This window comes from Micropterus dolomieu, linkage group LG04 (assembly GCF_021292245.1).
Source record: "Micropterus dolomieu isolate WLL.071019.BEF.003 ecotype Adirondacks linkage group LG04, ASM2129224v1, whole genome shotgun sequence".
In the NCBI taxonomy this organism is placed as follows: Eukaryota; Metazoa; Chordata; class Actinopteri; order Centrarchiformes; family Centrarchidae; genus Micropterus; species Micropterus dolomieu.
In genome coordinates, this window is record NC_060153.1 from 2,675,008 (window position 1) to 2,700,377 (window position 25,370).

General features: G+C 39.5%; 2 protein-coding genes across 6 annotated transcripts; one reads left to right on the forward strand and one right to left on the reverse strand.

Annotated features, from left to right (window-relative positions):
- Nucleotides 1–22: 22 nt before the first annotated feature.
- Nucleotides 23–12,029, reverse strand: LOC123970185 (zinc finger protein 419-like). Of its 3 annotated transcripts, none has more exons than XM_046048089.1 (12): nt 11,867–12,029; nt 9,463–9,637; nt 8,884–9,350; nt 7,783–7,969; nt 6,163–6,215; nt 3,571–3,733; nt 3,378–3,470; nt 3,082–3,156; nt 2,883–2,969; nt 2,591–2,665; nt 1,820–2,062; nt 23–1,175 (listed from the first exon to the last, which is right to left on the reverse strand). In XM_046048089.1, exons 1-12 carry the CDS (start codon nt 11,873–11,875, stop codon nt 400–402), a joined length of 2,403 nt encoding a protein of 800 aa, XP_045904045.1. In that variant the 5' UTR covers nt 11,876–12,029; the 3' UTR covers nt 23–399. The 3 variants fall into 3 exon arrangements, with proteins under 3 accessions (XP_045904045.1, XP_045904044.1, XP_045904046.1); XM_046048088.1 differs by having other exon boundaries at nt 3,568–3,733; XM_046048090.1 differs by lacking the exon at nt 11,867–12,029 and having other exon boundaries at nt 3,568–3,733; nt 9,476–9,614.
- A 1,220-nt stretch (nt 12,030–13,249) lies between these two features.
- On the forward strand, nt 13,250–25,211 carry LOC123970309 (bifunctional apoptosis regulator-like). Of its 3 annotated transcripts, none has more exons than XM_046048297.1 (9): nt 13,250–13,363; nt 15,312–15,612; nt 17,478–17,576; nt 19,126–19,219; nt 21,493–21,665; nt 21,907–22,051; nt 22,496–22,675; nt 22,994–23,190; nt 24,503–25,211. In XM_046048297.1, exons 2-9 carry the CDS (start codon nt 15,320–15,322, stop codon nt 24,693–24,695), a joined length of 1,374 nt encoding a protein of 457 aa, XP_045904253.1. In that variant the 5' UTR covers nt 13,250–13,363; nt 15,312–15,319; the 3' UTR covers nt 24,696–25,211. The 3 variants fall into 3 exon arrangements, with proteins under 3 accessions (XP_045904253.1, XP_045904251.1, XP_045904252.1); XM_046048295.1 differs by lacking the exon at nt 13,250–13,363 and adding an exon at nt 13,399–13,659; XM_046048296.1 differs by lacking the exon at nt 13,250–13,363 and adding an exon at nt 13,399–13,608.
- Nucleotides 25,212–25,370: the final 159 nt, after the last annotated feature.

A 25,370-nucleotide genomic window follows, 5' to 3' on the forward strand; every position in this document is an offset into this window, starting at 1 on the left:
TGTAGAAAAAAAACTCAAGACATTTCTGAAAAATTTCTGTATTCCATCATCATGGACTTTAAAATAACAAGTATATAGTGCATACTTTTTTAAACATTAAATATTAGCATTTGGCATGCAGGATACAAAGGCACTCAAATTGTACAGATGGGCTACTAGAGAAGAGTTAACATAAAAAAAAAATGGGTACAAAACGTGATTACAAGACAGACAACACAGTAAGCTTCCACATTATTCTTGGCAACCCACACTGACTTTGTAGCGCATGTTTTCAGACACAGTAATCATCTCTGCTGTAGGTGGGAGGAATGGAAGGAAGAAGTACAGGAAAGAAGCGCAATTTACTGTAATATCTTCAAACACAGTTAACAGCAAATAAATGCACCAATAGATAGACAGTTAGATGTCCAGCCTGGCGTCTTGCTTCGGTCTACCAAGCTGTCTGGTTGGCCCGATGCGTTTTCCGGCATGTGTGCGCTGATGCTGCCGCAGACCCTGGCGGTAAATGAAGCTCTTCCCACATTCCCCACACTCGTAGGGTCTCTCTCCGGTGTGAAGCCTGTGGTGCACCTTCAGTTCCTCAGCTCTGGAGTAGCCCTTCCCACAGACGCCACAAATGAAAGGTCTATCTTTAATGTGGGTCTGGTAATGTGCCGTCAGGTACGAGTTTATCCGAAACGTCTTCCCACAGATGGAACATGCGAACGGCCTCTCCCCGGAGTGCTGCATCTCATGCAGCTTGAGAGAGGAGGCTAGGTGGAAACCTCTGCCGCACTGGGAGCAGAGGAACGGTTTCTCCCCAGTATGGATCCGTTGGTGAATTTGTATGTAGCTTTCATTGATGAACCTCTTGCCACAGTCGGGACACGAGTAGGGCTTCTCCTTCACGTGGGTTTTCATATGTTCTTCTAGCTTTTCTTTTTCATGGAACTGAATGCCACAGCGGCGGCAGAAGAGAAGCTGTGATGAGCCGTGCTCGGCTGCGTCTGATTCACAAGGTGTGTGTGTAGTAATATGGTGTGCTTGTAAAGCTGAATGACTCTCACATTCTTTTCCACATTCCAGGCAACGGAGGGATGATCTGATCCTGGACTCTCCCGGCAGAGACTTCAAGTATTCAGACAGTTCTGACGCTATGGGATCCACCTCACTGTCAAAATCAGCACCCTTACGACCTTCACAGAGACAAAGGAGAGACAAATCCTGTTTTACTCTAGTATTGATAGTTCACTCGAATATAACAATCTTTGTATTGTTTAAGACTTCAATTTTACTCCACTTATTATTTACATTAAGCCAAGTATATATTTGGGTACTCCAATCTATTTTGCTTTTCCAAGCTGACTTAATTGGAAGTTTTGGAATGAATCTTCAGATGTTGTATATTAAATTTCCTCCTCTCCGTTGCGCGGCTCTACTTCCCTTTTCCATTACTCTACAGTTGGGTTATAAAATGACAAGACTAGGTTTAAAAAGCCATTCTGGTTTTCCTGTATTGCTCTGTGTACAATGATGCAGCAGCAAAAAGGTTAATTATTCAACTGACAACATGAAGTTAAATTTACCGGCTCCTAGACTGATGTCATTGATGTCTATGGGCTACCGATCGTATATATTGTTAAAGTTATAGTTTTAAAAAAAAATCTAGGCAGATAAAAAAAACGATACAGGTCATACATGAAAAAGACAAAACTCAGGACAACTTTTTTTGCAATTTGGCACTAAATCTTTAGTAATGTCTGTCAGCGAGAGAGACAGCAATAGAGGTGCAAATATTCTAGGAGGTAACCGTAAATGATTAAGTATGATCCAGTCTCACCTAAGTGGACTTTGTAGTGTGTTTTGAGATTTCCCTTCTGGTTGAAACCCCGACCACAGATGGAGCAGCAGTAAGGTTTCTCTCCTGTATGGATCAGCTCGTGCCTCTCTAGTTTGTAGGCATGAGGAAATTCTTTGCCACACACTGAGCAGTGGTACTCTATCTTCTCTTTGGGCTTTTTCAGGAGCTCAGGAGGTATTTCTGTTGGAACACGAACCATCTTTCTGCCAGGACGCTTCTTCCCTATGTGGGGGGAAAAAAAGAGGATGAACTTATAAGGTAAGGCTGTTACTTTAATGCTTACAAAATGAACTTTTAGACTCCAGTCACATACAAACCAGATTCTGTGTTAATAGTCTTCATTTGTTTGTAACAATAATTATTAGATACATTGTCTTTCTTTTTAGGTATTAAACACTTTAACAAACTCAAACTCACTCCTTCACGTTGAACAAATGTAGATTGCGTGTTCATAGTCAGGCCCATTCTACACATGCTGTGTAGGATGATGATTGTTTGTGTTAATGAGTGCTGTTGTATGACAGAGCTGCACATTAAAGTCATAGTTCCTGTCAACAGTCAATCCATTGTTCTAAATCACTGCACCGGATTAATTAACTGCAGGCAGCCATGGCAGAAGTACTTTTATTATGCCGTAAATTACCAGTCAACACTGTAAAATTGAGATAACCGTGGGATAACATGGTCTTAGCTGGAGCTGCCCTACAGCGCTGGTTATATGCAATTGTGGAGCATTTTATTTGCTCTTACCAGCAGAAACACTCGTGCTTTCTCCACCTTCAGCAGATAGTTTGGCATCTTTCCTTCTTCTGTAAGGACGCTTTGCTGGTTAAAGAGACAAAAATGTTTATTGCATTAGTGACTAATTATTTTGACACTCCACTGTACAATATTTAAAACTGAAACTCCACAAATGTCCACATCTTTAAGTAGACCTGCTTTTCTTTTCTTGCTCAAATAACATTAAATTAACCAGAATTAACGAGCAGAATTGGTTTCAGAATCAACTAAGAGTGATACCAGACCCTACTTTTTGTCTTACCAGCAACGCGGCGGACAGGTTTTGAGTTTAATTCTTCTGATTCCACTATAATTGGGACATTTCTCTTTCTTCGGGTGCGCCTTGATACTATAACATAAAAAGTAACATGTATTATAACAAAACGATGAAATGCCAAATAATTCTTTTAGATGCAAACAACATCAATTCAATCACCATAAAAGTTACGAGGAACACTCACTTCCTGGCTCTGCCTCTAGGTCTTCACCAGACAACAGTGGAACTTCTGAAATCTTTCTTCTGCCCCTTCTTTTTGCTTTGTGACAAAGAACAGCCGAAAATATTACCATATGAAAATATATAAATAAAACTTACATACAGTATATATTTACCATACTTATATAATTTGGATTCTATAATTTAGAATAAAACAACCCGCCAAACTCTTGACACTTCTGAATCCTCCACATGTATTGTTTAAACCAATATATTAAATATTTATAATATGAAAATCTGTCTTTTCATCACCTCACTCACCAGGTTTTGCAGGAACGTCTTTCTCTGTGTCTGAGACGTTTAATGACACCACTGTTACTTCGGGAACCTTCTTCCTTCTTCTCTGTCTCTTTCCTGGTAACATTGTGTGCAAAAGCATCACGAAAGAACTAAGTCATAACTCTCATTTACAACCTCCACAGTGTTCATTTTTCTTATGACTTGCGTTTACCACGATATAAGGGTGAGGCAGCTGCCATCTTTACTACTCTCTCTTTTTCCTCCCCTTCTTCCCTTTCTTCATCTTCCCCCACAGACACAACTTCCATGATGAGTGTTGGACTACTGCTGTCTCTCTGGTTTTGGCCTTGCAGCTGAGACTCGGACAGGACGACACCCTGTGATCATAATCATTAAAAACCATCAGAAACATACCCCCCACACCCTCCCTGGGTAACACAGCAGATATATATACTTTTTTATAGTAGTAGTTACAGGATGTAATCCAAACTATTCGGTGGCAGTAACGTGTTGTTTCTTCTGATCCGTGTGGGGTCAGCATGGGGTCACCATGCAGGCAAGTGGTGACTGGTAAGTAGTAATCCTGCCTGGTTATCTACGATGCAGTGGTGCTGAAGACTCACACCTCTGGGAACTAAGTTTTGGTTCATTGTTACATTTTGATGTTAACGTTTAAAAGGTGAAATATACCATAAATCAGAAGTTACACTCTGCTATTCCAAACAGTTTGGACAGTAAAATCATTATCCCAAGAAAACAAATATAAAATTTAAACTCTGCTTCATCCCTAAACAAGAAACTAATTTCAGCAGACACCCGCTGCAGGGACAGGTGGTTTTAGGGACACTTACGACAATTTAATTAAGCGCATCATACTTCTGGCATTCTGTAGTCATTATATATACATATATTCAATACTTATATTTCTACTATGTCAAACTGGTAAAGCTGCTTTACAAAATTCCATTTTCAGGTTTTGCAAGGCACATATTCGCTCGGGTTTACTGTTACTCTGTAGGCTGTTGCATTGTATTACTTGCAGTGTAATTATATGCTATATACAGTGGGGGGAAATAATGGGGCTATCCACATGACTGCGATGGACTGGCGACCTGTCCAGGGTGTACCCCGCCTTTCGCCCGATGCCAGCTGGGATTGGCTCCAGCCCCCCCGCGACCCTGTACGCAGGATAAGCGGTTGACGATGGCTGGCTGGCTGGCTATCCACACTCTGGTATTAACTCAAACAATCCACACATAAAGAAATCCAAACATTGAAGACCATAAATAAAGTTGTGTGTAATGAAGTAGAATGACACAGGAAAAGTATTGAATGAATATATATATATATATATATATAAAATATAAAGAACACGCCAACATAATTTTATTTAATACTTAGTGGAGAAGCCTTTGTTTGAAATTACAGCTTCCAGACACCTCCTTTAAGAAGAAATTAATTGGCCGCAGTATTCAGGGGTGATTTTAGCCCATTCTTCTAAAAATGTTGTCTTTAAATCTTGAAGATTCTGGGGAATTGGATTCAAGTCAGAAGATTGACTGGGCTATTCCAACACCTTGATTCTTTTTCTCTGTAACCAATTGATTGTTTCCTTTGCTGTATGCTTCAGATCATTATCCTGCTGGAAGGTCCACCCACGTCTCCATTATCTTGGTGGATGGTGCCGGCAGATTCTCGTCAATAATCTGCCAGTAAAAGGCTCTATTCATTCTTCCTTCAATTATATGAAGTCTGCCAGTACCATGATGCTTCCACCTCCAAAATTCACTGTTGGTATAGTGTTTTTAGGGTGGTGTGTAGTGCCATTTCTTCTTCTTCAAACACGGTGTTTAGTAGGACAGCCAAAAAGTTCGAACTTGCTCTCGTCTGACCAGACTACACCTCCCAGTATTTCATTGGCTTGTGCAAATGAGTTGTAGCAAACTTTAAACGAGCTTCGACATGCCTTCTCTTAATGGAGTCTTGTGGGGTGAGCGTACATACAGGCCATGGCAGTGGAGTGCATTGCCTATTGTTTTCTCTGTGAAAATGGTACCTGCTGCCTCCAAGTGTTTTTGGAGCGCTTTCCGAGTGGTCCTTGGGTCTTGGGCTACTCTTCTGACCATTCTGACTCCCTGGTCAGAAATCTTACGAGGAGCCCCTGTGCGTGGCCGGGTGATGACTGAGTGATGGTGCTTCCACTTGTGGATAACGGCCCCAATGGTGCTTACTGGAAGATTCAGAAGTTTTGAAATATGTCTGTATCCGATTCCATCATTATGTTTCGTAACAATAAGGTTGGCAAACGTCTTGGGAAAGCTCTTTGCTTTTACCCATCATAAGATGTTTCTTGTGTGGGACCTTAATAACGAAAAGCCTATTCGTAGACCATCAATTTACTAACCCAGCTGATATCACGTTGCACTGATAGTAGAAAGTAATTAAACCTCCTAAGTACTAATGGATTGCAGATGATTCCTTGCCTTACCTTGGAGACCTGCTTTCTCTTAGCATGTTCAATACCTTTTTTTCCCCCCCGTGTCATTCTACTTCATTGCACATAACTTTATTTGTGGCCTTTAATGTTTGGATATCTTTATATGTGTGGATTTCTTGAGTTAATACCAAAGGCTAGTGAAACTTTCATGTGAATAGCCTCATTGGAAACATGTTTACTGAACAAAATGTTGACGCATTCAATACTTATTTCCCCCACTGTATGCACGTAGAGGTTTCAAGAGACTTGAAGAGGACAGCCCTTCTTAATGCCTTTGCAACGCAAAATTTATAAATTAAGACAAATTACCTTGCTCCGGTGAGGACTGTCTGTGCAATTAGAGATCCGGTCAGGACTGTCTCCTGTAACAATCAAGATAGTAGGCTCAGGTTCGGAGATAACTGACAGGACAAGGGATTTTCAACATTGTCAACATCACTTTAAAAGTGTAGTTTATGCATTCAGGCATGACATAAATGTTATGGATAAAGTCAATGTACTGATAAACTAAATGTGTAATTACAAAAGACCTAAGGTGCTATAAAATTTTCATAAAGCTAAAAGGTCTTGTTTTGGAAATACTTGCCAATTCCCAACCCAATACATCTTGTAATGTCTTACACATCCACCGGCCACTTTATTAGGTACACCTTGCTAGTACTGGGTTTGACCCCTTTTTGGATGAGAGAACTGCCTTAATTCTTCGTGGCATACTTTCAACAAGGAGTTGGAAACATTCCTCAGAGACTTTGGTCCATATTGACATGATAGCATCACATAGTTGCTGCAGATTTGTTTGCTGCACATCCATGATGTGAATCTCCCGTTCCACCACATCCCAAAGGTGCTTTATTGGATGGAGATCTGGTGTCTGTGGATACTGTATTGGAGTAAAGTGAACTCATTGTCAAGTTCAAGTAACCAGTTTGAGATGATCTGAGCTTTGTGACATGGTGCATTATCCTGTTGGTAGTAGCCATCAGAAGATGCTACACTGTGGTCATAAAGGGATGAACATGGTCAGCAACAACACTCATGTAGGCTGTCGCATTTAAACATTGCTCAATTGGTAGGGGCCAAACGTGTGCCAACAAAATATCCCCCACACGATTACACCACCACCACCAGCCTGAATCTGTTGATATAATGAAGGATGGATCCATGCTTTCATGTTGTTTACTCCAAATTCTGAACCTACCATCTGAATGTCACAGCTGAAATAGAGACTCATCAGACCAGGCAATGTTATTCCAATCTTCTTTTGTCCAATTCTGTAGCCTCGGTTTCCTGTTCTCAGCTGACAGGAGTGGCACCCGGTGTGGTCTTCTGCTGCTGTAGCCCATCTGCTTCAAGGTTCGACATGTTGTGCATTCTGAGAAGGTATTCAGCATATCTTGGTTGTAACGAGTGGTTATTTGGGTTATTGTTGCCTTTTTGTCATCTCTAAGCAGTCTGCCCATTCTCCTCTGACCTCTGACATCAACAAGGCATTTTTATCCACACTACCGCCGCTCACTGGATATTTCCTCTTTTTCAGACCATTCTCTATAAACCCTAGAGATGGTTGTGCGTGAAAATCCCAGTAGATCAGCAGTTTCTGAAATACTCAGACCAGCAACCATGCCATGTTTAAAGTCACTTTAATCCCATTTCCTCATGATTGTGATCCTCGGCTGTCTTGGCTGCGTCTAAATGCACTGAGTTCCTGCCATGTGATTGGTTAATTAGCCATTTGTGTTAACAAGTAATTGAACAGGTGTACCTTATAAAGTGGGTGGTGAGTGAATTTGTCTGCTACTTAAAATATTCAAATAATAATAAATATCAAATAAACTCTAAAACTCAGAAACAAGAAACAGAAACAAGGGTGATCCCTTGAACAAATGTGTGTGTACTGCTTGCGTTAACATGCTTTTATGAATCACTTACTGGCATCCCATTCCACCACTTCTCCATCAGAGTTGATTAAGCCACCAATTTCTTCATCTTGTTCCTCCTCTTGTTCCTCCTCATCCCCTGCGTGCAATCTGACAGTCAAATGGAGAGTCTGGTCCTCTAAGTTTGCAGGTGCCATCTTGAGTCCATGTGACATCGGGGGCTTATGTTCAGGAGAATCCTAAATACAGATCACATTGTTAAGGAGTTTATTTAATGCATCTTTTGGGGGTCTTTACCCACAAAGCTAATCTGCCAATAGGTAGAGACACCAGATTTGAACATTTCGCTCATTTAGTTGGAATGACTAGTGACAAAAAATCTCTAATCCCACTTTGTTTGATACTTAAACTAATCTAAAAATGGCAGTTTTATTGTTTATCATGTCACTGGGCCTCATGCAAGAACGTTTTCATATTCAAGTGTTTAAAGTCAGATTCACCAAACTATCTCAACCGGACATAATCGCTCCTTTCAGCCTGATTAATGTCACCTGTTCATAAGGAGGTGCAGAGTTGTGGGATATGATCATTAGCATAAATGATGCCCCTAAATTGTCATATACGGCTACTTTTCTAAACAATTAGAAAATGTTACCAAGGATGTGTTATCAGCGCTTTACTGTGTACAGACATAATGACGGAAGGGTTTATGTGAAGTTAAATCCTAAGAAAGACATTCTAAGCACCAGCTTCAGGACCTAATATGAAAGGCAGCCATGGGAGCATAACAGTCAGGGAGACATTATACAGGAGAATATTATAGGCTGCTGTCGGTTCAATAGAGGAAGACACTAGACTTGCATAAAGACACTGAGGAAGCTGTTGAAGTGAAAGAATTTTCCTCACAGCTACAACGCTTCCTTTATTTCTCATAGGTCTGGACCACTTGAGAATTTTGTTTTTACCTAAATCACTCGTACATGCCACAAATCTGTTCGTACGAGTGGTCCCATTGTGACATTATTTTAAAGAAATGCATAAACCAATAAATAAGCAAGAAACTTCAGTTTTCAGTCCTTGAGGTGATGCTGATAATATGAAACCACTACTATATGATTAGAAAAACATTTATAAAGTAAAGTATTTTACATACTGTTTGGCAAGGTGCTGATCTTTTGGTCTCATGAAGTTCTGCTTCTGTTGTCACAGATGTGCTTTGTTTTACGTCAAGGCTCTGGTCTTGAGTGCAACACACATCCCCTGCATGTGCTCTCTGAAGGGATTTCATGTTCCTTTTGTGACTGGGGGTCATCTCATGTACTGTATTACTGCACTGATGCACAATAACGTTTCCCGTCGCTTTTCCACATCTACAGGAAATCTTAGGTTTCTCATCAGAGTCCATGAGCATGTGTCTCTGCCGCCCCTCTCTGGCAGAGGAGCTCTGCCCAGAGAGAGTGGGGCCGCCAGACTCCTCGGAGCATTTCTCCACCGAATATACTCTCTGGCGTGTCTTTACTCCGTGAGAAATGGAGCTCTCCATCCCACATGCTTGGAGGTGGGGATGACATGTGTGTGTGGAAGTGTCCTCCTTTTTTCCCTCTGAGTTGAAGCTGTCATCTGTGTTTAACATTACAAGGCAAAACAAAAATGTGAAAAGTCACAATCGAGTGACATAATGTGTGTACGTCATCTAGAAAGGTGATGCTGATATTTAAGATTTTACACTCACGATTTTCACTCACAGTCCAGCCGTCCTCCTCTTCTTTAATGATTACTTGAATCTCTGGCGTCTCACAATTGTAGTCGGGGCTTGCTGGTGCTTTTTTTGAATCATGATGTGGCGAATTCTGGTCATCATAGTTTTCATTTAGACTCAGTGACAATGGATCTTGGAATTCAGCATCCTAATAAGGAATAAAGACAGACACCTAGAAACAAACCTCAGAAACGTGTTTTTTCTAAATTCTGTTTATGCATAGAATTAAACCCAGTAAGGACCATATAGGTTACTATATTTACATCTTTAGCTTGAAAAAGTATAGCAGAATAATATCCTATTGTTACAACGTGGGTGTGTTCATGTATTTCTCATGTATTGCCCGCATTGCCAGTCCTGTCTTCTCACAGCAAAAGTGTAATTTAATATTGTCTAATGTACATGTCCGACTTGATAGATAGGGGAATAAAAACAGCGCCGTCAAGTCAGACGCCATGACTTGACTCAGGCCTTGCTCCCACGAGGTCTAGTGACATTTTGCAACGCAGGTGTGCCGAATTCTGCATGCCTGCCGTGAATTGCATACACCTCGAGGTGGATGCAAATTTCCGTTGGCAGCCTACAATATCTGTTTTGCCGAATTATACAATTCACTTCTTAAGATCCTTTTAGGACACTTTGCTGTTTGAACGTGGTTAACGCCACATGTTTTTGCTGAATCTCAAGAATTGGTACTTTTACTAAGTGCAATAATATATTAACGATTAACGTTCATAAAATATATACTGATAATTTATCACTATTGATGAACCCCACAAAGAATAGTATAGCGTTTAAAAGCAGAACTTTAATGCATTTTCCTACAATTCTCGGCAGACATGCAAAATTCGGCATATATATACATTTTATCTGTCTTCACTGGCGTCTATTGTTTTCTGTATGGCATGAAAACTAATTTGCAGCCATTTGAAACTTACTTTAGAAAACATATTATAATGAATATTATGCCCACTTTTATAGTATTTATTGCAGCATATTGCTGCCACCATTTCTTGTTATACCGAGAAAATTGTTTTCACGTTCTAGCAAGATATTTAAAAATTATTATCACATATTTTGTTGTTATTACTAGATACAAAATTATTCAATTATTACTCTGTTATTCAGAGACTTTCTTATTAGGCGTGTTAGGCTACATCTCATTAAACCAAACTTTTCTTGCTACAACACGTCATGACAACACTTACAATTTTCTGACATTTTATAGACTAAATGATGAATCAATGAACAAACTAAGTGGCAGATTATTCAACAATGAATCTTAATCGTATTCCTATTTGAAAATAACTCTTCCCATAACCAACAATCACAAACTTTGATTTTCTCACATGAAAACCAGCTCATTAGTGTTCATAATGACACAATACCTCAGTAGGCCTATTTATCATTATAGTTACTTCATATCCCTGTATTACTACACACCTGTATAGCATCTCTATCTGAGTAATACATTACACGCTCCCTCAACATCATTGTGCTGTGTGATGGAACTGCACATTTTTATTGTGGCCAGCCTAAGGCACACCTGTGCAATACCCATGCTGTCTGACCAGCATCTTGATATGCTACATGCATCTGTGAGGTGGATGGATTATCTCGGTAAAGGAGAGGTGCTCACTAACACAGATTTTGACAGATTTGTGAACAATATTTGAGAATAATAGGTATTTTGTGTAGAAAGTCTTAGATCTTTGTGTTCAGCTCATGACGAATGAAGCTAAAAACAAAAGCATTTATAATTTTGTTCAGTGTATCGCTCTACCTATCTACCTCCCTCCCTATCTATCTATCTAAGGACCCCCTCAAAAACGAGATGGTGCATCTCAAGAGGTATACCCTAATATACACATTTGAATATATCTATCTAAGTTATGTATCTGGTAGAAAGTAAACATGTACATGCTTAATCTACATTAGTGTGATCACGCATAAGGAAACATGTTTAAAAGAAACTGACAGTTTCTGTGAACACCTTTAATGGATGGCACAGGCGTCTGTGATTCGGGAGCATTGAAAAAAAACATTCCCCTGGATAACTTCAATAATGTTACGTTACTGAACGCAACGCAAGATAAGATAATTTAATTAAAAAGAACGTCACTGGCTAACTAGCTAGCAATCAAGCTATTCTGACAATTTAGCTGTTGTTAAATGTAACTTAGGAGTGGAACGGTATTCATCTCCAAACCAATGTCACCTTAGTCGACCCACACCTAACAAGGTAAGTTACGTTTACGTTACCGTAATGTTAACTTCTTATTTATCTGCATACCAGACTAACGAACTGTATCTAATGTTACCTAGCTAGTTAGCTGTACAATAAAAGCCCGAATAGCAGCTAAGTTGTCTACGTTACCTCGAACATAGTGCGATGTTGTCGCGGGGTTTGAAGGATGTCATAAGAAAACCAGGGGGAACAGAAAATTAAGCTAAGTTGTTTCGTTATTGTGGATGAGGGCAGCTGTCATGAACCCTACAGTCTCTGCTAGCTAAACTGTGTTGCGCCACCACGTCTTCTTCTTGTTTTGCGGTTACCATGAGTGATGGCAGATCACCAGCTGAAAAGGTGCATGCCGCCACCTACTGGCCAGTACAGCATTAGTCCTAAAAATGCTGAGACGACGTTTCATCGCCAAGATACCAGACTGTAGCTGCCACAGAAGGGGTCTTGTAAGCCTTATACAACAATATTTTTTAGTTGTGAGCCCAATTTTGGTTGTGAGCCTATAAAATGAGGCAATGTCTACTTGTGACCCCTCATCACAGGTTATGACCGTGGTGTTGACATGAGTTTTGAGCAGGTGCTTTTAAGATTTTCATATGAATCCTTTCAATTCTGTAAAGTAGGATGCAACTAATGGCCTTAAATCAACTGAATTTCTAATTTAGAAATGTATTCAACACTCAATACTCCATTTTGACAATTTAATACCATCGTCTTTTGTGTGGTCTGAATTTCCCTCTTGGAAAGTTTCAATATTCAATTTCAAGTCGTGCTATGTCACAAATGTTATTTCATGTATGTTTTGTATAGGGTTCATCAATTCAGTGTTTTCCTAAATTGCTCAAATTCAATAATTCAGATCTACAAATTCAATCTTACAAAAATCCAGTTGCTCAAATTGGCTAATTGAGACACAAAAATTTAAGAAGTAAAATTCAGATTTGAACATCTGGGATACCAATGCAGATACAAACTGTATCCAATCCATGTTTATTTATTTAGCACATTTAAAAAAAACAGGTCTACAAAGTGCTGCACAAGGAATAAAACATCAATCATATATAAAAACACATAGAATGCATTAAAAACCAAGGAATAAAAGTGAGTTTTCAGAGAGGTTTTAAAAGTTTTAAGGGGAGGGGGGGGGGCATTTTGACCTGTATCAGTAGTGACAGATTATCAACATGAGGTATTTAGTTGCTCATAAGATTCATATCTTTATGGCCATTATTTACTTCCCTAGATTGTTCATGATTTACTGGGGGAAAAATAGTTAAGGTGAAGCAGATTTTCAATAATATGCCCCTGGGAACACCATACTTAAATCCCCAGAATATTTCTGGAGAAGTTATATTAATTATTTTAGTTAATTTAACATTTTGCTCTGAGGGTAAGGGTTATTTGAAGAAAAGGTTTTATTATTATGTGTACGGGAATACCTCACACTTCAGCCCAGAACCTAAGTTTTAGGGACTGGATCTGGTCTGAACTTTGTACCGAAGCTGCTTTTAAAAGTCACATGGCTGAAATCAGCTGTGCTTTGCAACATCACCGAGGACTACAGTGAACGAAACCTTCTGTCTGTCCGCTTCTGCTTCATCTGCGGGCACCCTTAAAAAGTTGACTGAGGTGAGTGCGTGACCAATGACAAGTGTGATCAGGTACCCGCATGACGCGCTGACGTGCGGTGTGTGCGAGGGGCTTTCCACAGCAGCGTAGCGCCGTGGCGACATCTACTCCAACATAAATATTTATGGAGTCTCTTAGAGATAATTTACAATAAGCGGACGTAGGTTAGTTAACCAGATAATGTTAGTTATGTCATCCTCCAACTGGTCACCTGTCAAAGGCCATTCCTGAGGCGATGTAAAACTGTGAGTTTAACGTTAATAAATGACGTTCACGAGCAGTTACGTTCCGCCAAAGTAAGTTAACACAGTACTTACTGGTAGCTATCATTTTCGGGCTAACTAGCAAATGAGTCAGCTAACGATAGTGCACTTTGGTTTGTGTAGTATCAGTCTGCTGTTAGCAGAGCAGTAACGTTGTTGCTGACCTAGCTAGTAGTAGCTAACGACTAACGTTAGCTAGCCAATTGTAGAGTAACGTTACAGCTAATGTCCAGATCAGGTTGTGATAAGTTAACGTTACCTGCTATCAAAGTAGCTGAATAAGTTAGTTATATAAGTTGTCAGTGTCTAATGTTATCGTTTTCTTTCTCTTTCATGGTTTGGTGCTGACAAGTGTCTGTTTAGCTAACTGTTTAGCCAAATGCTATCATGACACCAAACAAAACGCGTTAATCGAATTTAAATTTAATGTAAATAGCTGCTAGTTATGCTTATTATTCACTTACACAAATCTGTTTACCGATAACATTACTTCAATTTACCTAATGACATAGTATGCCAGTCAACAAAACGCCATACGTGTGGTTTTGTTTAGCTAGCATAACGTTAGTTCCTGTATGTTGTTTAACTTAGTTAATGTAAAAGTTGCTGTGCAGAACCTGATGTAGTCGCAGCAGGGGAGAGACTGCTTATTTTCTTTTAGTGTACTCAATTTTTATTGTAGTGGGGTAAATCTGTATAGTTTAATCCTTTTACCTTTTTAGGGTGACCTATTACCACTAGCTCAGGTACAGCAGATGTAAAATAGCCTTTGGGTTAATTCTGGCACATTATGCATTTATTCTGATCATATTAAAATGCTTTCTGTGTAGTTTTAGATTTTCGGGTTTTGTTTTGTCCTACAGTTCCAGGCATCTACTGGTTTCTATTCATTTCTGTAAGGCATGAAAATTAAATGGTACTCGCTTGCAACTTGCTGGAGTTGTCAAATCCATCACAGGAAACAAACATGTTCATCAAAGTTTCATCATCTTTGTGGAATAAAGCAGTGCAGACTTATGATTAGTCGATTCTTCAATTAGTAAATTGACAGAAAATGAATTCAACTTTTTTTTAATATACCATTAATCGTTTCAGTCACATATCAAGCATTAATTCCAACCGTCTTCTATAGCCTCTCCAGAGTAAAGAGTTCTTTTCTCTGTTTTATGTAATTGTAAACTAGGTTTGGACTGTTCAGACAAAACAAAACATGTGAAAACATCACCTTCAAGGTTTCCACTATTCTTAGACATTTTGTAGATTATGATAAGATCAAGCGCTTAGTTGGGTAGTTGAAAACTTAATTGATAGTTTAATCGATATTAAAAAAATGATTGTTAGTTGCATCCCTAAACTGCATTACCTAGCAGCGATAAACTTAATGCAGACTTCAAGTTCACTGTGATTGATTTAAACAACTCACAAGTTTGCTAATATCCGATTGTAAAAGAAATTACACATATCTTGAACACAACAGAATTTTTTGCTAAATAATTAGTTGTGATGCTAATTATATGTGAAATGTAGTAAATAGGATCAAACGTGTGCACTGGTATGGCACTTTAAATGGCCAGTTTTCTCTGAGAAGCTATTTGAGACTGTACCTACCTATATTTTAATTTTTTAAACTTATCACTTTCTCCATTTAGTTATTCTTTTGTAAATTTGTTTCCCCTCTTATTCAGAGTTGGATATGTTGCACCAGATAGAGTGGGATTCATCAGATGAAGTTCTGGCTGGATCAATGGAAGAGCCCCCTCACTTATCAGATTTTCCTCAGTCGAAGCCCTCCACCACCAACATCTCAGAGCATGAATTCTCGTGTCACTGTTGCTATGACATCTTAGTGAACCCCACCACCCTGACCTGCGGCCATAACTTTTGTCGCCACTGTCTGGCTCTGTGGTGGGAATCCTCTCACAAGAATGAGTGCCCAGAGTGCCGGGAGAAGTGGGAAGGCTTCCCTAAAATCAACATACTGCTGAGGTATGCTTTTCACAGTCAGACCAAATCGGGGAATGATATGTTTGATTTTCTCACCACAGTATTCACATTTCCCTTATGTGCAGTAGAGAATAGAGCCCTACTGACAACCTTTAAAAATGAGTGTAAGTGTCAATACCAAAAACATTGCCTTACTTTGGGGAATATAAACCAGTGTTTCTACAAAGAAGCTATAGTTTTTAGTATTGTATAAACACTAGCAGCTGTAATAGAACTTTCTAAATAAAACACAGTTTTACAATTGGCAAATTAACGAAAGAGAAACCTGGTTATTTAGCTCTCCATGTTATAGATGCACCGAATGTTCGCCCACCAAAATTAATCTGCCGAAAATAGCAAAAAAAAAAAGCACTTTTGGTGTTAAATAAATTTTACTGAACAATTACGTCTACATGTAGGCAGTGTGGAAGACTGTGAAGTGTCCAATAAAGATGCAAAACTTGCTGTTTGCAGATACTGTTCTGCTGAATTGTCTCCTTGCACATCCACGCCATCTGTGGCTGACTTCTTAGAAAAGGCAACAAACGGTCTGACCCGTTCTGAGTGTTTCTCTCACTCGTTTTTGAGAAGGCGATTAAGCTGATCGCACCTAAATTTGGAGTGCACACGTTGTCAAGGCTTTATGGTAAATCCACTGAAAGGGACCAGTGCGAGCTGACAGAGAGGTTAGCGACTTTATCCTGTCAGTGTGTCTCTTTTTATAAAGACAAGTTTTGCAATATGAGAGTTCTGCCTGAAGAGAGGCTGTGAAGTCTTCATGTTACACGATACAAGAGCCACATACAACATTATTTATCAAATTGGGTCGGACTTGATGAATGTAGCGTGATGATACACATGTGACAATGTCCGGTTTTCAAAATAAGACACCCAGACAGTATGGAAATAATATTAATTGGATTAAATTCACAGAAAGTATAAAACATATGTGACCATTAAAAGTAAATAGAGACATGTAATTTACTTTATCAGACCCTCGGTCCTTTGTGGGAAACACTGAAAATTTTTTTCATTCTGTTTCGGCTTCGGCCAAGAATTTTCATTTCGGTGCATCCGTACTCCATGTACATGATTGTATTATAATCCTGATTTATGACTTGTCTCCAGTCGAGCAAGCATTTCTTTGACTCCTCCATATCCAGCCGATCTTTCATTACTATGCCAACTGAGTTACCCATTTAGTTGGGCATGACTTGAGTTTGGTTCCTGGCTTTATCAATACTCTTACCGGTTCTTTTTCATTACTAAAGAATTGGGGGTTTTTTGTTTTGTTTTTGTATAACTACATATTATTTCTATAACAGCAAAGTCAGCAATGTCACTATATACACTGAACATATCTGGCTGGAAACAATGCTAAAATGTCATGACATCAAAATACTGAGTGAAGTTTAGATAGAATGACGGACATCAGTCAGTATCAGTCCTTCCTCCATTGTCCTCCTCCCTCTGCTGCTGCTGTGATTCACTGCCAGCAGGTTCCTGCTTCTAGAGAGAGGTGGGCCATAAATGACAAGATCTGTAAGACTACAGACTACTGCTTGTGCACACAGTGTTTTAGTCCTGCAAATGGTGTTTTCACTTGCCTAAATAGGTTGTACCAAGGAAGTAATGTTTCAAATGTTTAAGAGGCGGACACAGTCGGGTCAAATTCAACACACAAATAATTACACCAGTTAGTTACGTTAGTGCTGACTGTTTACTGCTCACCGACGGACTAGGTTAGTTGGTGCTAAAGAAAAACCCAAAAACCCCAAGCCTTCACGCCTTCCTCTGTTTGTTTTCTAGTTGTACATTTCACTTTCATCCACTACTTTCACTTCTGAACATGATGCTCTTTTTTATAGGGATGCAACTGAGAAGCTGTTCAGTGAGGTCGTTGAGCGGAGGAAAGCAGAGATCCAGACTAACCCCAAAATCTCCCGCAGCTTGCTGGCCTTCCAAAGGTAGTACAGTATAATCTATGCTGCGTGTTAGTTTTGCTGTAAACCTTGGAATAGTGGGTGAGCTTAGTATACACTGAAGGAGTACTCCACTGATAAGATTGAGATTTACGTTTAAAACAAAAAGAATCCAAATTGACACAGCAAAACCAGAGATTTCCTCTTCCTTGTCACAATCTGTCCTACCCTGCACATTACCCACAATGAATGTAAACAGACTTGGTGGAGTTTCTCTTTTTTGTTATCCCCGTGAATGTCCCTTGTGTCTGATCTGTTCTAAGGGTGTAACGGTACACAAAAATCTCAGTTCGGTATGTACCTCGGTTTTGAAGTCACAGTTCGGTTTATTTTCAGTACAGTAAGGGGGGGAAAAATGCAACAAACATTAAAATGCTGCTGGTTTATTATGAACTTTTGTAAACATCCATATTACTTTACAATTTTTTAAACAAACTTCCAAATTACACATAATAAATAAATTATATACAATAAAAAAGAACAAGAAATACTGCTGCACTAGGGCTGTCCCCGTCTAAAGATTTACATAGTCGAATCAGAATCATCACGTCCTGCCTATAGTCGAATCATGTGTGTTTTTGTGCACGGCGATTGCGAGCCGAAGCTAAACTCGAGGCTTATTGTTGACCATTCGAAGCATCAAATTTGTTTTTTTCCCTTGTTGCAGTGAAGTTCTCCTTCGTATGATACCATTGGTGAGTTAGCAACTTTGACGTGTTGCCAGAAACATACCTACTCACTACTGAGAAATGTCGGCACACTGCTTTCGTCTTATCGACTTGTCCGTTGTTGCATTTCACTAGGAAATTGAAATGTTCCCAAACAGAAGACCTTACCAATAAGGGAGGGTCTTCAAGCTCTGGCTTCTCTGCACTGGCCGTGATGCTTAAGTGACTAGTTAGCGAGGGACTGGGCTAAAGCGTCTGTTTGTGTAGTGCCATAAGGCAGAGATTTGGTCCACCACTTAATATGTCCGTGTGGCAACTCGGAATTAACCTCTGTTCCACACACAAAACAAGCCTAATATATGACGTTAAAGACTGCATTCAGTGCACATGTGCACTGTTCCCGAAAGTCCTGTTCTAAAACGGTCTGGTACGAATACATGTACCGTTACACCCTTAATCTGTTCACTTGTATTTGATACCTTTTGTTGGCCGGGGCAAAGGAGCTGGCTTCCATTAAAGGTGGGTTATGCAATTCTAATCCACTACACATCTTTTTGTGAAATTAAGTGAATATGTCCTCACAGTCCGCTAGCTGTTTTTATGTGTGCGCAAAAAAATCTGGTGTTGGTACACAGCTCTGGCTCTGTAAATGGGGAAACAAACAAAGTGGATTGGACCACACCACACTTTACTACTCTCGTCCTCTCTGCGTGTTAGCTTCACAGCAACTGTAACAATAGTTTGCTAACCCACAACTTGGCTAACGTTAGTTTCATTATGTGCTGTGTCATTGTTCACTCTATATCACGGTATTGGATTTCTCCAGAATTACATGCCCTTCCTTTTAAATATCTGTATGTCTTTAGGTATGGTGATAACTTGGGTAGATCCAGGACAAACCAGCACAAAGGAGCAGGCTTCTTCTTTTCTGGAGTCCTAACTGCACTCACGTGTGTTGCTGTAAGTATACATTGGCAGTAAAAAGTCAAACTCTTGATCTTTACCATATTATCTTGTGCAGTATTATCTCAAATGATAACAAACCTCAAGACTGATGCTATGGTTACTAACTGCTTTTCCACCTGCCTATCATGTGCCGTTGACCGTGTTAACATAGCAGTTTTTGAGCTTTATCAAGAATCATCAGGTTTTGATGGTGATGGATGGATTTATTGATGAGGCACACAGTAATCCAAGGGATAACAAGTTAAAGTAAGAGCTCTTCGGGACTTACCTAAACTCAGTTGAACACAGTTTTCTCTCTTGTGAAATGTAAATTATGATGCCTCTTGAAAAGGTTTGGTACAGAAACCTATTTTTCTGTGACAGTCATTATAAGGTGTTATGCATAAAAAGTGTTTATAAATACAATAAAATGAAATTTTGAGCAACATAATGCTAAGTTTAATCAGTGCCTTATTGGATTGTAAATAAGATTACATACAATACAGTATGCAGTCTGGGGTTTAAGCTCATATTGACGATCATTATCAGTATCCAATTGGTCCATTCTTACTTTGCAGTTATGCGTCATCAATGTTATTTTGTAATTTATAATGTCACAAGACAAATTTTTCCTTATGCCCACTTTTTTACTCCATGATATAACAAAAGATACCATTAGAGTGAATTTTTATAACCTACACTGTTTATTTCAATTGCATTTAAATAATAATTAAATAATTTATTCAATGTATTTTTGGGTTGTTGTATATTTTAACCAGATGGGTTTCAACAACAGTGGTGTGTGATATTTAAAGGTTACCACACTAGTGGATGAAAAGGTCTGTTGTTCATATCACATAGACAGATCATGTTTATTTTGTCCATGTGGCACTCGGGAGCAACGTCACTGAGTGTCTTGCCACGTGGCAGTGAATTTGTGTGTGCGCGCGCTGTTGGGAACATGTAAATGGTTTACAGCATGGTCCTGTTTTTGACCCCAGTTCATTAATGCATATTATTATTGAGTCAGGTCATTTTAGGAGCGGTGCAAAGCTTTTGTTAGTTTTGGATGCTTTGGGTTTGTATTTGGCCTGGAAACTGAGTATTATTAAGTAACTGAAGCTGATTAACCAAAATGTGTCATCATGAGGGGAAAAAACAACGAAAGAAAATTCCTGGTCATTGTCATTTAAAGCCGACTTCCAATTTCAATTGAATTAGTATTTACATGTATTAACATCTTAAGGTACAGTGGGTTAATGTGACCACTCCTACCAATCCCTTGCTTGTCTGGGACGACCTTTTCTTTAGACTCATGTTCACTCATGTCCTCCCCTTTTGTTTTCTAAAAATCTAAAGATATTTAAGTTTCCTCTTTACAGCTCTTCTAAACTTTAGAACAACACATTGGATATTATTTTGGCCGAGAATATTTAGTAAGTGCATTCAGTTCTCCCCTGCACTTACTTTATTGAAATGATGATGTTGGCTTTATCCATGCAAAGATGTATCACACATTTACACGTATTATGCACAGTTTACCAAGGAGGAGATTTTTATTTTTGTTGTTGTTTTTTTTTTAACTGAGATGCGATCATGGTGTTAAATGGAGAATTTTGAGATGTAGAGTTTTACAGCAGTGGCGGCAAATTGTCCTGCATGGCAGAAATATTTAGTAATATATATTTCAGTATTTTGACACAGAATATTAAATGCACATAAAACTGTAAATGTAAATGCTCCGTATTTGTATAGTGCCTTTCTAGTCTTTTCAACCAATCAAAGCGCTTTTACACTACATCTGCATTCACCATTCTCACACTGAGCCAGAAACTAACATTCACACACATTCATACACTGGCGGAACAGCCGCCAGGGGAAATTGAAGGAGATGAGAATGAGTAATTCAGTGTTTATAAAAATGTGATATGAATATGATAAAATCCTTAGCATAGCAATTTTGATCAAATCGTACTATTTTTAGTTGTGCTTTGAGCAGTCATGCTGCAGCAGGTTGAAGTCAAACACTTACAGTGACCTCCACCTGCAATGGTTGGTTCATGTGTGACACAGCAACTTAGCTGTACTGGAGGCTAAACCAGAGCTGTGAACCACCACTGTGTGACTAGTGACCACTATGAGGGAGTACAGCCACCATGCAAACCCGTTCCCTTACTCCTCACCAACAACAGCTTTGTGAACTAAATATTTTCTCTCTATATATAGGTCACCTTGGTTTGGCATTAAGTAAACAAGTGTTCACTTGTTTAATATCTGTATGTTTCCAGGTGATGGTGCTGGTGTATCACTGGAGCAGTGGTGTGGTGGAGCAGTATGACCCGTTGATCAGTAAACCCGTGTCTCGCTGGACGCCGGAGGAAGTCGTGTCCTGGCTGGAAAACTTGGGGCCATGGGCCCAGCTTTACAGAGAGTCCTTCCAGCAGGAGAACGTCAATGGGAGGTAGAAAAGTTACCTATTACAAATTTTATTTCATCGTAAAAATTGTTTGTGCTCCTTGTCCTGATTTTGAAACATTACCTTATGAAATAGAACTGAGTTGAGCCATATTTATGCAACATATTTTCATCTTTCAACTGTAGTAGACTTTGACAGACTTCTGTAACATTACAGAGCAGAACACAGAAGCTCTTGTTGTGGATCATTATGTTCATGCCATATGGTGTTGATTTCTTCGCTTTAGGCTGCTGTTGATGCTGGGGGATGAAGAGTTGTTAAAGCCTCCTTACAACATTGAGAATCAGGCTCACCGAAGGGCTGTTCTGGCTGAACTGGACAGAGTTAAAACCCTGGGGGTCAAACCTCCGCAGAACCTCTGGGAATACAAGGTAACGTAATACAGATTCTGGTCTGCTTCAGAAATTTGATTATCCTAAGAAGAAACCGCTTATCTAAACCCTTTTTAATGTATTGAATTTTGCATCTTTTGTTTGTAAATATTTGTCCTACTGTAGTTAACTTCCCATGCTGTTAGCGCTTTCAGTATTTATTTTAATCTTTACATAATTAAATATGAAGTTGATATATTGGACGGTACAATACCTGGGAACATGTTTTGTCTTGTTTTGCTTCCACCTCCACTACAGTAGCATATACTAGATAGTCTTAACGTGTATTTAAGGATGTGACCTTTGCATTTAGTGGTGCGCCACAGTCTTCTCCATACTTGAGATTTTAAAGAACTGAGACTACAATCAGTGTGTTGATCCTATTTGTACAACCAAATGAGTCCTCATATTGTGTGTACTTGCATTTTTCTCACTTTCTACCAGGCTGCTAATGCTGGGAAGTCTCTGTTCCTGCTGTATGCACTGAAGCGCTCCCCTCGTCTTACACTCTTCTATTTGTATTTATTCGACTACTCGGAAACCTTCCTGCCCTTCCTGCACACCTGCTGTCCGGCCATCGCAAATATCGACAAGTCAATGGAGAGCAGCTTCCTCAACACACAGGTAACATTTTGCAAACTGCCAGCTAATGCAGTATCAAGAGTGTGTATCTAAAGGTAAAATACTAATTTAAAAAAGGCATTATGGTGACAATGATGGGTAATAATGACATCACTCTCACGAAAATATCACTACTAGAATTATCTTAATTTAATCGGATTGTTAACCTGCATTTAATAAGCCTATACTGTACCTATTGAGGTTGAAGATTTTCTTTGTATCACAGATTAACGGTGATTTACTTGAAAAAAGTTTTTAGTTGTTTAAAAACACGTCTCAACTGTCATCTCATGTTTCCTGTCATGCTCCTGTGTTTTGTAGTTGGAGCCCAGTTGGCGGCAGTGGGCAGAGTTTCTTGTAAAGTACCTCCTGCTTCCATACCAACTGATAGCAGAGTTTGCTTGGGACTGGCTGGCCATCCACTACTGGACATCTCGCTTCATTATTGTTAATGCCATGCTGCTGTCTGTGCTGGAGGGCTGCGCCCTGTGGACACTCTGGACAAGAGCCAGGATCAGGTAGTTCCCGCGTTATTTTTTTTTTTTCTTCCTCTTTGTAATATACACACAAGCCAGAGCTTCCCATAACCTAAACTTTTAAGAACTTGTAAAGGTGCTTTCAGACAGTGAGGGATTGCCACTGCCGCCTCAATTCATAGTTTTCACGTGACGTCATATTCCAAGGAAAACGCTCTCTTGGAGGGCAAAAAATATGTTATTTTCTGCTGGCCGCCAACCAAGAAACAAGTGATACACTGTTACTTTGAGTTTGTTACTTTTACGTTGCCAAAACGCTGGATGGTTGTTGTGCTTTCGGATGCACTAATTGACGATTGATTGATGTTAGGTGAGGGATTCCCTACAAGGTAAACGTAAACATTAGGCTGCAGCAGTTGAGCGCTGGCAGGGACCTGGTGGTTTTTAACGGCAGAAATACGGCAGCGGGTGCTGTATATGGATCGCGAGTGCCCAACACTTGCCGTTTGTGTCCATATCTATCTTTTTCTTGAGTTAAGAGGTGATCCAAATAAAATTTCATGGCTTTTGCGGCGTCTCTACGAGGGAGTCCGGTGTGAGCCGCTATCTCGGTCTGTTGTTTTGCCCTCCAGGTCACCGCGCATGTCACGTGACTGAAAACTATGAATTGACGTGGCAAAGAGAGGGATAGTGGATGACTCTTTTGAACACATTGTCATTTTTCAACTTGCCGCTGTGGCTCACTGTGTGACCATGACCACAGAAATTATAGCGAGGGAAATGCTATTAACAAGTGGAGACTGAGTTCCCAGAATTATACATCTCTTCACCAGGGGAGAACAGACCGATCAAAGAAGAGAAACAGTTATTGGAGCAACATCAGCTTCTGTCAAGTCTGATTATCCGGTCTGGAACAATAAATTATGTCTATGAGTTGTTATTGATGTTATTGAAAAAATATTGATCGTGTCAAATTGGTAACCATTTCCTCTATTGTAAGCCACAACCCGCTCTATTTCGCTGCGTGATGAGATTACAGTAGGTGTACCAGCCCTGGTACGATGGTCGGTAGCTGTGAACAGAACATTGTGTTGCTGTCTGAGAACACCATAAGCCTTTGGTGCTATGACCTCTCTCGAAGCACAGACTGTATGATGCAGAACACTAATTTCTCTGTTTTTAAAAGAGAAAATAAAAAGTACCGTTTGGTCGAGCTTCCTCACTACTTAGTGGAATAAATGGTTCACTACTGGAAATATTGCTTAATGTGTCCTACACTACTTAAACATTACTGGGTAATGTAATTAAGTTAAGCATGTTACACACACTAATTTATATCTTCCACTTTCTTTAGGACTCTGCCACGCAAGATGTGGAACCACTTGTGGAAGATGTTATCTCAGGGGTTTGCCTTTGCCATCCTGTGGCCTTTTGTCCCTCAGTTTGTGTGCAACTGCCTCTTCTACTGGGCTCTCTACTTCAGTCCCATCATTAATATAGACCTGGTGGTGCAGCAGCTAATGCACCCAGAAACGCAGGCACTCTAGCAAACTGCATGTAGTCAGTGCCCAACTAATACCGTACAGTTCACAGCAAATAAAATAGCCAGGATTCCAGTTGCTGTAGAGGAGATGTGTTCATTTTTAGCAGTAAACTCAATTGAGACTGGCTTATTTGCTGTTGGATAGGAAGTTTTCTCGCTTCCTGTCTTGTCTCTGCTGGATGTTTGCCACGTGAAAAAAAGAGAGGCATTAAGCTATTTTAGGAGAAACAAAAACCAACAAGATGAGAGAGTGAAATGACTGTGATGTTATAGATTAGGAGAAATTACTGCAGTGATCCCTCTCTGCGTGCACAGTGCATTCACAAACCACATTGCCTAAATGGTCCAGAGGGCAGTTATGCAAATTAAAAATTGTGACGTTCCAACACTGGTGGTAGTGAAGACAGGAGTTTTCTGACAGTTTTGTAGCACCAATATGGCTGTAGTTCAAAAGTGAGCTTTTTTTAATGCATATACTGACTTGGCTACTTAAGGTGAATAGGCACATATATATTTATATATATATTTATATATATATATATATATATATATATATATATATGTATATATATATATATGTATATATATATGTATGTGTGATCCACAAGCAGTTAAATTAGCAAATGCTGCTTGAAAGTATCAGTTTGAATGAAGCAGTATTATTAGAGTATTTTCTATG